At 33.5% G+C, this 12,500-nt stretch overlaps 1 protein-coding gene across 1 annotated transcript in view; it reads right to left on the bottom strand.

Annotated features, from left to right (window-relative positions):
* Positions 1–2,238: 2,238 nt before the first annotated feature.
* Positions 2,239–12,500, bottom strand: part of LOC133655223 (F-box/WD repeat-containing protein 10-like) — a 19,984-nt gene continuing 9,722 nt past the window's right edge. Inside the window, exons 5-11 of the mRNA XM_062055192.1 lie at positions 11,193–11,396; positions 9,939–10,060; positions 5,737–5,891; positions 5,537–5,679; positions 2,913–3,071; positions 2,623–2,783; positions 2,239–2,560 (exon numbers count right to left, since the gene is read on the bottom strand). Coding sequence (XP_061911176.1) covers positions 2,400–2,560; positions 2,623–2,783; positions 2,913–3,071; positions 5,537–5,679; positions 5,737–5,891; positions 9,939–10,060; positions 11,193–11,396 — 1,105 coding nt within the window. The 3' untranslated portion in view covers positions 2,239–2,399. The remainder of the gene's footprint in view (positions 2,561–2,622; positions 2,784–2,912; positions 3,072–5,536; positions 5,680–5,736; positions 5,892–9,938; positions 10,061–11,192; positions 11,397–12,500) is intronic.

The following is a 12,500-nucleotide window of genomic DNA, read 5'->3' as shown; positions in this document are numbered from 1 at the left end:
TTTTGTATCCTCAAAAGGCAAATTATGCGCAAAAAAGCCAATCATTTAACAAATATTAAAACAACATTTTAATCAGATTATAAAATGAGGTGAACATGAATGAAAACTGAATAATCCGCAGAAAAATAACGTGAACTCATTGCAGCTTTTACTATTAAGTGATACAACAGTGACATCTAGCGGCCTTTTTAGGTACTGACAACTATTGGCAGATGCATTAAAATTGAAATAAAAACTTATATCGATTTAAATTTAACATAAAAGCAAAATTATACCTAAAAAAATAAAATGTTCTCCAGGATATTAGCTTTTTTATCTATATATAATCAATTATTGTAGTTAATATAAATGTAAATGTATTCATTTTTATATATATATATATATATATATATATTTTTTTTTTTTTAATAAACAAAAAAATTGTTATATATATATATATATATATATATATATATATATATATATATATATATATATATATATATATATATATATATATATATATATATATGTATATATATATATATATATATATATAATTTTATTTTTATTTTTATTTTATTTATTTATTTTTTTTTAATTTAAATTTATTTTGTTTTTTTAATTTATTTTTTGTTTGTTTTTGTTTTTGTTTTGTTTTTGTTTTTTTTGTTTTTTTTAATTTATTTTCGATTTTTTTAATTAAAAAATATTTTAAAATATTTTAAAATAAAACATTTATCCATTCATCCATCCATTTCTACCGCTGGTCCTTTTTGTACCCCGCCTTCCGCCCGAATGCAGCTAAAACATCTGTAATTATATATATATATATATATATATATATATATATATATATATATATATATATATATATATATATATATATATATATATATATATATATATATATATATATATATATATATATATATATATATATATTTTTTTTTTTTTTTGTATTTTTTATTTTTTTTTTTTTTTTGGGGTGGGGTGTTTAATTTATTTTGGATTTTTTAATTTAAAAAAATATTTTAAAATAAAACATTTATCCATCCATCCATCCATTTTCTACGGGAGACCAGCGGTAGAAAATAGATATGATATGACGGCGACAATTAATCATTAGGTCCAACAGAGAATTTTCTTATTATAGTTATAGTTATAGTATTTTTTTTATCCTCATAAGGCAAATTATGCGCAAAAAAGCCAATAATTTAACAAATATTAAAACAACATTTTAATCAGATTATAAAATGAGGTGAACATGAATGAAAACTGAATAATCCGCAGAAAAATAACAACGTGAACTCATTGCAGCTTTTACTATTAATTTATACAACAGGGACATCTAGTGGCCTTTTTAGGTACTGACAACTATTGGCAGATGCATTAAAATTGAAATAAAAACTTATATCGATTTAAATTGCACATAAAAGCAAAATTATACCTAAAAAATCAAATGTTCTCCAGGATATTAGCTTTTTTATCTATATATAATAAATTATTGTAGTTAATATAAATGTAAATGTATTTATTTTTTTATATATTTTTATTTTTATTTTTTTAATAATCAAAAAAAAAAAAAAAAAAACTATATATATATATATATATATATATATATATATATATATATATATATATATATATATATATATATATATATATATATATATATATATAAGCTGTGAAATCTGCTGTACAGTATGTGTGCTTTGGTCCTATTTTTAGGAACACTAATAATACAAAACCTCACAATAATGTTTTGGTTGTAGGGAGTTGACAGCACAGACACAAGGGGGAGGTATAGGTATAGGTGAGGGGAGCAGTGAGCAGCAGCGGTCCGGGAATCATCTTTGGCGATTCAACCCCCAATTCCAACCCTTCATGCTGAGTGCCAAGCAGGGAGGTAATGGCTCCCATTTTTATAGTCGCTAACCACTAGGCCACTGTGTGTGTGTGTGTGTGTGTGTGTGTGTGTGTGTGTGTGTGTGTGTGTGTGTGTGTGTGTGTGTGTGTGTGTGTGTGTGTGTGTGTGTGTGTGTGTGTGTGTGTGTGTGTGTGTGTGTGTGTTAGATATACCGGCCCCCAGACACATTTGTTCTCTAAATTTGGTGCCCCGAGTCAAAATAATTGCGCAGACCTGCATGAAAAGATCAACAAAATGGTATTTATAGCATATTAATTGGAATGGCACATTAAAGTAACAATATTTCTGAAAATAATATTTATTTAAACATAATTTTCTCAGTCCTGTGGTGTGCTGCCTGCCCCTTCGCCACAAGGGGGCGTCTTCTGACAACATCGCTATGATTATGCTCTTCTGACGTAGTCATGAAGTTAGTTTTTTTTTTTTTTTTTTTAATTCATTTTCTACCGCTTGTCCCTTTTTTTTTTTCTTTTTTTTTTGTTTAATTGAATCACACGGTCTTCCTGTGCCCTCTTCCGCCTGCGTACGTTCCTTCCGACGGTCGTCTGGAGTTGGGATTCAGCGTTTTGGGCAAAAAGTGCGTCCTGGCGCTGCCGACGTCCTCCTTGTAGCGTGACGATGATGACGAGTGAGGAAGACCTCTGCGTTGCTCTGCGAGTAAACACGTTTGATTTTTTTTTTACAAGAATCTTCACCATTTCACCTTCGCTCACCTTGACCTTCGCCCTTCGGCTGGGTGGAGTGACGAGGCGAGGAGGCGGCGCTGGCGGCGACCTCCGGGGCTTCCTCTCCGGCCTCCGCCGGCTCGGCGTAGTCCCAGAAGACTTTGGCGAAGTGGTAGAGCTTCACGCAGGAAGTGGCGTTGACTAGAATGCTGGAGGAGGACAAACCCCGTCACGTTTGTTGGGCTTCGCGGCGAGAGAGAGAGAGAGAGAGAGAGAGAGAGAGAGAGAGAGAGAGAGAGAGAGAGAGAGAGAGAGAGAGAGAGCACGTTTCCACTGACTTGTTCTCGCTGAAGTGCAGCGACAGGATGCGGCCCGTCTCCGCCTCCACCATCACGCTCCTCAGACACTCGCCCGTCAGGAAGTTGAAGATGCGGATCTTGCCGTCCACGCAGCCCGTGATCACTCTGAGGAAGGCCAGCGCCATGGACTTCACCTCCCTGCAGGGGCGTGTCGTTTATTGTGTGAGTCGTGCGGCACTCGTGCGGCATTGTGGGCGTGTACGTTGGAGAAGTCAGTGTGCAGCTTGTGTAGATTTACTACCCAACTGGCAATGAGTCGAAAACACTACCGCTTTTGTGTGAGAAGCCGACGCAAATAAAAAAAGCAATATGATTGTCATCATGGTCTGGGGGTGCATGAGTGCTGCTGGCACGGGAGAGACGTGGTTCTTAAAGGGGCAAACATGAATTAACATGAACTGTGTGACGTTTCATTGCATGACAGTTTTCTAACAGGATTTTCGATGGGTAGTAGGGATGTGAATCTTACATCAACTCACGATTCGATTCTTAGGGTGACAATTCGATTCAGAATCGATTCTCGATTCAAACCGACTCTCGCAATTTGGTATCAAAATGATCACAAAATCTTTTTTGAAACAGGTCCCATTGTTGTATAAAAAATCCATCACAATTAAAAAAGCAAAATAAATGTCATCATGGTCTGGGGGTGCATGAGTGCTGCCAGCCCGGGGGAGCTACGGTTCTCTCCGGGGGGAACATAAATCCCATCATGTAGATGTGACGTTTTCCCCGGATGGCAGTTTTCGGAACATCCTTTTCGATGGGTAGTCGGGATGTGAATCTTACACCGACTCACGATTCGATTCAATTCTTGGGGTTACGATTCAATTCAACACGATTCTCGATTCAAACCGATTCTCACAATGTATTATTTGGTAGGAAAATGACGATAAAACCTTTTCAAAACAGGTTTTATTATTGTGTCAAAAAAAAAAAAAAAAAATCAAGAAAAGTGTCATTGCCTGGGGGTGCACGAGTGCTGCCGGACCGGGGGAGCTGTGGTTCTTACAGGGGGAAAGATGAATGCCAACATGAAATGTGACATTTTCACCACATGGCAGTTTTCGAAACATCCTTTTCGATGGGCAGTCGGGATGTGAATCTTACACCGACTCACGATTCGATTCAATTCTTGGGGTTACGATTCAATTCGACACGATTCTCGATTCAAACCGATTCTCACAATGTATTAATTGGTCGGAAAATAACAGTTTTTCAAAACAGGTTTCATTATTGTGTAAAAAAAAGTATCAAGATAAGTGTCACTACCTGGGGGTGCACAAGTGCTGCCGGCCCGGGGGAGCTGCGGTTCTCTCAGGGGGGAAACATAAATCGCATCATGTCGATGTGACGTTTTCCCCGCATGGCAGTTTTCTAACGTAATTTATGGGCAGTCGGGATGAGAATCTTACACCGACTCACGATTCGATTCAATTCTTGGGGTTACGATTCAATTCGACACGATTCTCGATTCAAACCGATTCTCACAATGTATTATTTGGTAGGAAAATGACGATAAAACCTTTTCAAAACAGGTTTCATTATTGTGTCAAAAAAAAAAAAAAAGTAAAAATCAAGATAAGTGTCATTGTCTGGGGGTGCACGAGTGCTGCCGGCCCGGGGGAGCTGCGGTTCTTTCAGGGGGAAAGATGAATGCCAACATGAAATGTGACATTTTCACCACATGGCAATTTTTCATGTGACATTTTCACCACATGGCAGTTTTCGAAACATCCTTTTCGATGGGTAGTCGGGATGTGAATCTTACACCGACTCACGATTCGATTCAATTCGTGGGGTTACGATTCAATTCGACACGATTCTCGATTCAAACCGATTCTCACAATGTATTATTTGGTAGGAAAATGATGATAAAACCTTTTCAAAACAGGTTTCATTATTGTGTCAAAAAAAAAAAAAAATCAAGATAAGTGTCATTGCCTGGGGGTGCACGAGTGCTGCCGGCCCGGGGGAGCTGCGGTTCTCTCAGGGGGGAAACATAAATCCCATCATGTAGATGTGCCATTTTCACCGCATGGCAGTTTTATAACATAATTTATGGGCAGTAGGGATGTGAATCTTACACCGACTCACGATTCGATTCAATTCGTGGAGTTATGAGTCAATTCGACACGATTCTCGATTCAAACCGATTCTCACAATGTATTATTTGGTCGGAAAATAACACTTTTTCAAAACGGGTTTCATTATTGTGTAAAAAAAAAGTATCAAGATAGGTGTCATTGTCTGGGGGTGCACGAGTGCTGCCGGCCCGGGGGAGCTGCGGTTCTTTCAGGGGGAAAGATGAATGCCAACATGAACTGTGACATTTTCCCCACATGGCAGTTTTCGAAACATCCTTTTCGATGGGTAGTAAGGATGTGAATCTTGCAATAACCCACGAGTCAATTCCGACTCTTGGAGTGATTCGAATCTTTTTCCGATTATTTTAAGAATAAAACAAATTCAATTTAAATTTCAATTTAAAAAAATGAGTTTCTTAATATTTAGGAATGGATTCGGAATGATCAAGAGTCACTTGTGAGTGAGTATTTGTCCGAGTGGACGTGAGCTGCACACTGGCTACTCTAAATGCTTACTTGGGATGGCTGAAGGTCATCAGACAACCTTCGGCGTCACCCCTGCTGCTCCACGCCATCACCTGCCCGTTGGTGTCGGCGGTCAGAAGGTGCCAGCGGTCCACAAACATGCATCTCACCGGGTGGCCGTGGGCGTTGATCGTCTGCAAGCGTGGGTGAGCGTTAGAGGGGAGGGGCAGGGGGCGGGGCCTCTTCCTCACCCTGAGCAGCGTGGCGTTCTCGGCGTCCCACAGCTTGACCACGCCGCGGTCGCAGCTGCTGAACACGGTGGTGGCGTTGATCTTCACGCAGCGCACCGACTTGCGGTGCTTGAAGTTGAACTCCTCCAGGTGCTTCTCCGTCTGCAGACTCCACACTGGACACATCGTTTGGGAAAGGCCCGGCTCGGTCAGGAAGTAAACATAAACAAGAGCAATAAAGTCCATGTTGACACTTTTGTTGTGCGCTTGGAGGAGTTTGGTGTGGAAGATCTGAAGCACGGGTGTCCAAAGTGGACGGAGCCCCTGGAGGGACATGGGGGATATTTATTTTTTTATAATTTTTTTTTTTTCTTCTTCTTTAGACATGTATCTCGTGCGCACGAGAAACAAAAAAATTCAAAAAAAAATTTATTTGTTTTTTTATAACTTTATAAAAAATTTCTGCACACAAGATAGTTTCTTGTGCGCACGAGATACAAAAAAATTATTTTAAAAAAAATGTTTAATTTTTATTATTTTTTTTTTCTTTAGACATGTATCTCGTGCGCACGAGGAAGTTTCTCGTGCGCACGAGATACATGTCTAAAAAAACAAAAAAACAAAAAATTCAAAAAAAATTGTATTTGTTTTTTTATAACTTTATAAAAAGTTTCTCGTGCGCACGAGATAGTTTCTTGTGCGCAAGAGATACAAAAAAATTATTTTTTAAAAATTTGATATTTTTTTCTTTAGACATGTATCTCGTGCGCACGAGAAAGTTTCTCGTGCGCACGAGATACATGTCTAAAAAAACTAAAAATTTTAAAAAAATGTTGTTGTTTTTTTATGACTTTATAAAGTTTTTCGTGCGCACAAAAAAAAAATCTTGTGCGCAAGAAAAACAAAAAAATTAAAAAAAAATGTTATTTGTTTTTTTATAACTTTATAAAAAGTTTCTCGTGTGCACGAGATACAAAAAATCTCAATCTTAAAAATGTTAAAAATGTGTCATATATCAATATTTAGTTTGTTATTATTCAACGCTTACATCTCTAGATCAACTTCAGGTCTAAATGTCAATATTAAGTAAAACATGTTTTTTTGTTTTATGTCCTTTTTATTAAATAAAATTGTGTGTTTTGTGACAAAAACACAAATTATGCTAAATTTCTCCCCCCAAAAAAATTCCAAAGTGCAATATTTGATGTGAGGTAATTGGAGCCTTAAATATGTCATAAATGAATAACAACATTGATTCATTCATTATTATTTTTGGAGCAATGAAAGTTCAAAATAAAATAAAAAATCCCACTAAAATCCCACACTTTTTGTTTTTTTAATTAGCCATACTTTTTTTTGTTGCTTTCACACTTAAGTGTCTAGCAAAAAAATTATAAAAAATTCAAAAATGTTAATATTATTATTATTTTTTTAAATTAAATCAATTTTTTTTTTTTTTAAATAAATAAATACAAATAAAAAGTCTATATCAGGGGTGTCCATTCGTTTTACGCTGAGGGACACACATTGAAAAATAAAGGCGTGCAGGGGCCATTTTGGTATTTTTTAATTTTCAAAACCAATATATTGATATTTTTTTACCTTTAAGGCTCCACTCAAGAAAGGGTCCATAGAAATGTTTCAAATGTGTCAAATATCTTTATTTTTTTTATTTATTTTTTTACATTTAAATCTCTAGATCAACTTCAGATCTATATAAAGTCAAAAATAAATGATTATGTTTTATGCCCTTTTTGTCAAATAAAACCCTGTTTTTTTGTGACAAAAACACAAAATATGCAATATTTCCCCCCAAAAAAAATTCCAAAGTGCAATATTTGATGTGAGGTAATTGGAGCCTTAAATATGTCATAAATGAATAACAACATGGATTTTAATTCATTATTATTATTTTAGCAATGAAAGTTCAAAATAAATTTCACACTTAAGTGTCTAGCAAAAAAAAAGAAAAAAAAGAAAAACTGTTAATTTTTTTGTTTTTGTTTTTAATTAAAACATTTTTTTAAATAAAAAATGTTAAAACATTTTTTTTTAAGTATAACATTTTTTTTTTTTAAATAAAAAATGTTGTAATTTTTTTAATTAGTTTTTTATTAAAACTTTTTTTTTTTAATAAAATACAAAAATACAAATAAATAGCCTAATATGTCAGAAATTAATAACAACATGGATTTTAATTCTTTTTTTTTTTTTTGAGCAATGAAAGTTCAAAATAAATGAAAAAAATCCCACTCATATTTTATTTTTTTAATTAGCCATAATTTTTTTTATTTTTTTTCACACTTAAGTGTCTAGCAAAAAATAAATAAAAAAATAAAAACTATTTTTTTATTTTTTTTATTAAAACTTTTTTTTTTTTAAATAAAAAATGTTAAAAACTTTTTTTTAAGTAAAACATTTATTTATTTTTTTTAAATAAAAAATGTTACATTTTTTAAAAAAATTTTTAATTAAAACTTTTTTTTTTTAATAAAATACAAAAATACAAATAAAAAGTCTAATATGTCAGAAATGAATAACAACATGGATTTTAATTCATTATTATTTTTTTGAGCAATGAAAGTTCAAAATAAATGAAAAAAATCCCACTCATATTTTATTTTTTTAACTAGCCATAATTTTTTTTTTTTGCTTTCACACTTAAGTGTCTAGCAAAAAATAAATAAAAAAATAAAAACTATTTTTTTATTTTTTTTATTAAAACATTTTTTTTTAAATAAAAAATGTTAAAAACATTTTTTTTTAAGTAAAACATTTATTATTATTTTTTAAATAAAAAATGTTACATTTTTTAAAAAATTTTTTAATTAAAACTATTTTATTTTTTTTATAAAATAAAAAAATACAAATAAAAAGTCTAATATGTCAGAAATTAATAACAACATGGATTTTAATTCATTATTATTTTTTGAGCAATGAAAGTTCAAAATAAATGAAAAAAATCCCACTCATATTTTATTTTTTTTAATTAGCCATACTTTTTTTTTTTTGCTTTCACACTTAAGTGTCTAGCAAAAAATAAATAAAAAAATAAAAACTCTTTTTTTATTTTTTTTATTAAAACATTTTTTTTTTAATAAAAAATGTTAAAAACATTTTTTTAAGTAAAAGATTTATTATTATTTTTTAAATAAAAAATGTTACATTTTTTAAAAAAAATTTTAATTAAAACTATTTTATTTTTTTATAAAATAAAAAAATACAAATAAAAAGTCTAATATGTCAGAAATTAATAACAACAGGGATTTTAATTCATTATTATTTTTTGAGCAATGAAAGTTCAAAATAAATGAAAAAAATCCCACTCATATTTTATTTTTTTTAATTAGCCATACTTTTTTTTTTTTTTGCTTTCACACTTAAGTGTCTAGCAAAAAATAAATAAATAAAATAAAAACTGTTAAAAAAAAAAGATTTTTTTAATTAAAACATTTTTTTTTTTTAATAAAAAATGTTAAAAACCTTTTTTTTTTTAAAGTAAAACATTTATTATTATTTTTTAAATAAAAAATGTTACAAAAATTATTGGGGATCCAAACAGGCCCCACTCATATTTATTTTTTTTAATCAGCCATACTTTTTTTTTTTTTTTACTTACACACTTGTCTAGCAAAAAAAAAAGAAAAAAAAGAAAAACTGTTAATTTTTTTGTTTTTGTTTTTAATTAAAACATTTTTTTTTTAATAAAAAATGTTAAAACATTTTTTTTTAAGTAAAACATTATTTTCTTTTTTTAAATATTTTTTTTCTTTTTTTAATTAAAACTATTTTATAAATTTTTTATAAAATAAAAAAATACAAATAAAAAGTGTAGATCAGGGGTGTCCATACGTTTTACACTGAGGGCCACACATTGAAAAATCAAGGCATGCAGGGGCCATTTTGGTATTTTTTAATTTTCAAAACCAATATATTGATATTTTTTTACCTTTAAGGCTCCACTCAAGGAAGTGTCTCAATCATAGAAATGTTTCAAATGTGTCAAATATCTTTATTATTATTTTTATTAATTTTTTACATTTAAATCTCTAGATCAACTTCAGATCTATGTAAAGTTTTAAAAAAAAAGGTTTATATTTGATGTCCTTTTTGTCAAATAAAACTCTGTTTTTTTGTGACAAAAACAGAAAATATGCAATATTTACCCCCCAAAAAAATGTCAAAGTATACTGTATAGGCCTCAAAATGAATAGTATTCTTACCTTTGACGGTGCAGTCCTTGGCCCCGGACACCAGTCTGTCGGCGTGGATGTCCAGGCAGTTGACCGTGCTGGAGTGGCCGTAGAGCACCAACACGCACTGGTCCGTCCGCACGCTCCAACACCTGCAAGTGGCAAAATCAATAGGGGTCTCGTCACCGCGCGGAGATGAGGCGGGAACACAAAGGATTGATGTCCGCCAGGGAGATCGGAGAACTCAAACTGGTCGAAAACACAAAAAATCCGGCATCACTGTCCGATGACAAAGCAAGATCACTATGGATTTTTTTTCTCCCAATGTTATGTGTCAAAATAAAGCTAAGATGAAAAATGTACATCCTTTTGTTTTCAGCACTCAGAAAATGTTTGAAATGGTGGACTAGTTGCTGTAAGCAGGAACACTATTGATTTTTGTGTCTTCTTCCACATTTAAACGATCACTGACCAATAACAAAGCAAGAACGCCATTGATTTTTTTTATCACCTGACACAACAGGACGAACATATCTATAATCAAAGGTGGAATCTGTTGGTTTTTAGCGCTTTATGAATGCAAGATGTCCTCTTCAAGATTTAAGTGATCACTGACGAATGACAAAGCAAGATCATTATTGCTTTTTTTTCAATGATATGTGTCAAAATAAAGCCAAGATGAAAAATTAACATTTTGTTTTCAGCACTCGACAAGTCTCAGAACCCTTTACAAAATGTTTTAAATGGTTGACTAGTGGCTGTAAGCAGGAACACTATTGATTTTTTTACTATATAGCAATCATTGACCAATAACACAGCAAGAACGCCGTTGATTTTTTCTTATCACCTGACACAACAGGACGAAGATATCTATGATCAAAGGTGGAATCTGTTGGTTTTTAACACTTTATGAATGAAAAATGTCCTCTTCAACCTTTAAGCGATCACTGCCGAATAACAAAGCAAGATCACTCTTGATTTTGTTCCAATGATATGTGTCAAAATAAAGCCAAGATGAAAAATTAACATCATTTTGTTTTTCAGCACTCGACAAGTCTCAAAACTTTTACAAAATGTTTAAAATGGTTGACAACGCGGTTGTAAGCAGGAACACTATTGATTTTTTTTGTTATATAGCAATCACTGACCAATAACAAAGCAAGAACGCTATTCTATTGGTTTTGTATGGTGAAGGACACAAAGCAAGAAGACTATTGGTTTTGTATGATGAAGGACACAAAGCAAGAAGACTATTAGTTTTGTATGGTGAAGGAGACTATTGACCTGATGCTGGAGTCGCAGCTGGCGGTGATGACGAGCTCCCTGTCAGGACAGAGTAAAACCACACGGATGCTCCCCACGTGACCTTTCATCAGCGCCACATGTTTGGCCTCAGACGCCACATAGTAGAGACGCACCGTGCGGTCCTTGGACGCTGTGCTCAGGAAGGGACCGCCTCTGAAGTCCACCACCCTGTGGGGGTCCTCTCTGGGGGACACAACATCATCATCATCATCATCCTCATCCTCGTCATCATCGTCATCATCATCATAATGACAATAAAACTCTATTCTATTCTATTCTATCATCATCATCATCATCATCATAATCGTCATCATCCTCATCATCGTCATCATCATCCTCATCCTCATTATCACTCTCATCATCATCATCATCCTCATCATCATCCTCATCCTCATCATCCTCATCCTCATCCTCATCATCCTCATCATCATCATCGTCATCATTATCATCAATCAATCAATCAATCAATGTTTATTTATATAGCCCTAAATCACAAGTGTCTCAAAGGGCTGTACAAGCCACAACGACATCCTCGGTGTCGAGTGGGTCTGACATAATATTGTGAAAGTCCAACACATCAGCGAAAGTCCAGTCCATGGTGGGGCCAGCGGGAACCATCCCGAGCGGAGACGGGTCAGCAGCGTAGAGATGTCCCCATCTGATGGACAGGCTAGCGGTCCACCCCGGAGCAGAGTAGAAAAGAAAAGAAAAGAAACGGCAGATCAACTGGTCTAAAAAGGGAGTCTATTTAAAGGCTAGAGTATACAAATGAGTTTTAAGATGAGACTTAAATGCTTCTACTGAGGTAGCATCTCTAACTGTTACCGGGAGGGCATTCCATAGTATTGGAGCCCGAATAGAAAACGCTCTATAGCCCGCAGACTTTTTTTGGGCTCTGGGAATCACTAATAAGCCGGAGTTCTTTGAACGCAGATTTCTTGTCGGGACATATGGTACAATACAATCGGCGAGATAGGCTGGAGCTAAACCGTGTAGTATTTTATACGTAAGTAGTAAAACCTTAAAGTCGCATCTTAAGTGCACAGGAAGCCAGTGCAAGTGAGCCAGTATAGGTGTATATATATGTATATATGTATATAAAGGTATATACAGTATAGGCGTAATATGATCAAACTTTCTTGTTTTTGTCAAAAGTCTAGCAGCCGCATTTTGTACCAACTGTAATCTTTTAATGCTAGACATAGGGAGGCCTGAAAATAAAACGTTACAGTAATCGAGACGAGACGTAACGAACGCATGAATAATGATCTCAGCATCGCTTGTGGA

This window comes from Entelurus aequoreus, linkage group LG08 (genome assembly GCF_033978785.1).
Source record: "Entelurus aequoreus isolate RoL-2023_Sb linkage group LG08, RoL_Eaeq_v1.1, whole genome shotgun sequence".
In the NCBI taxonomy this organism is placed as follows: Eukaryota; Metazoa; Chordata; class Actinopteri; order Syngnathiformes; family Syngnathidae; genus Entelurus; species Entelurus aequoreus.
This window is presented reverse-complemented; position numbering and strand designations above follow the sequence as displayed.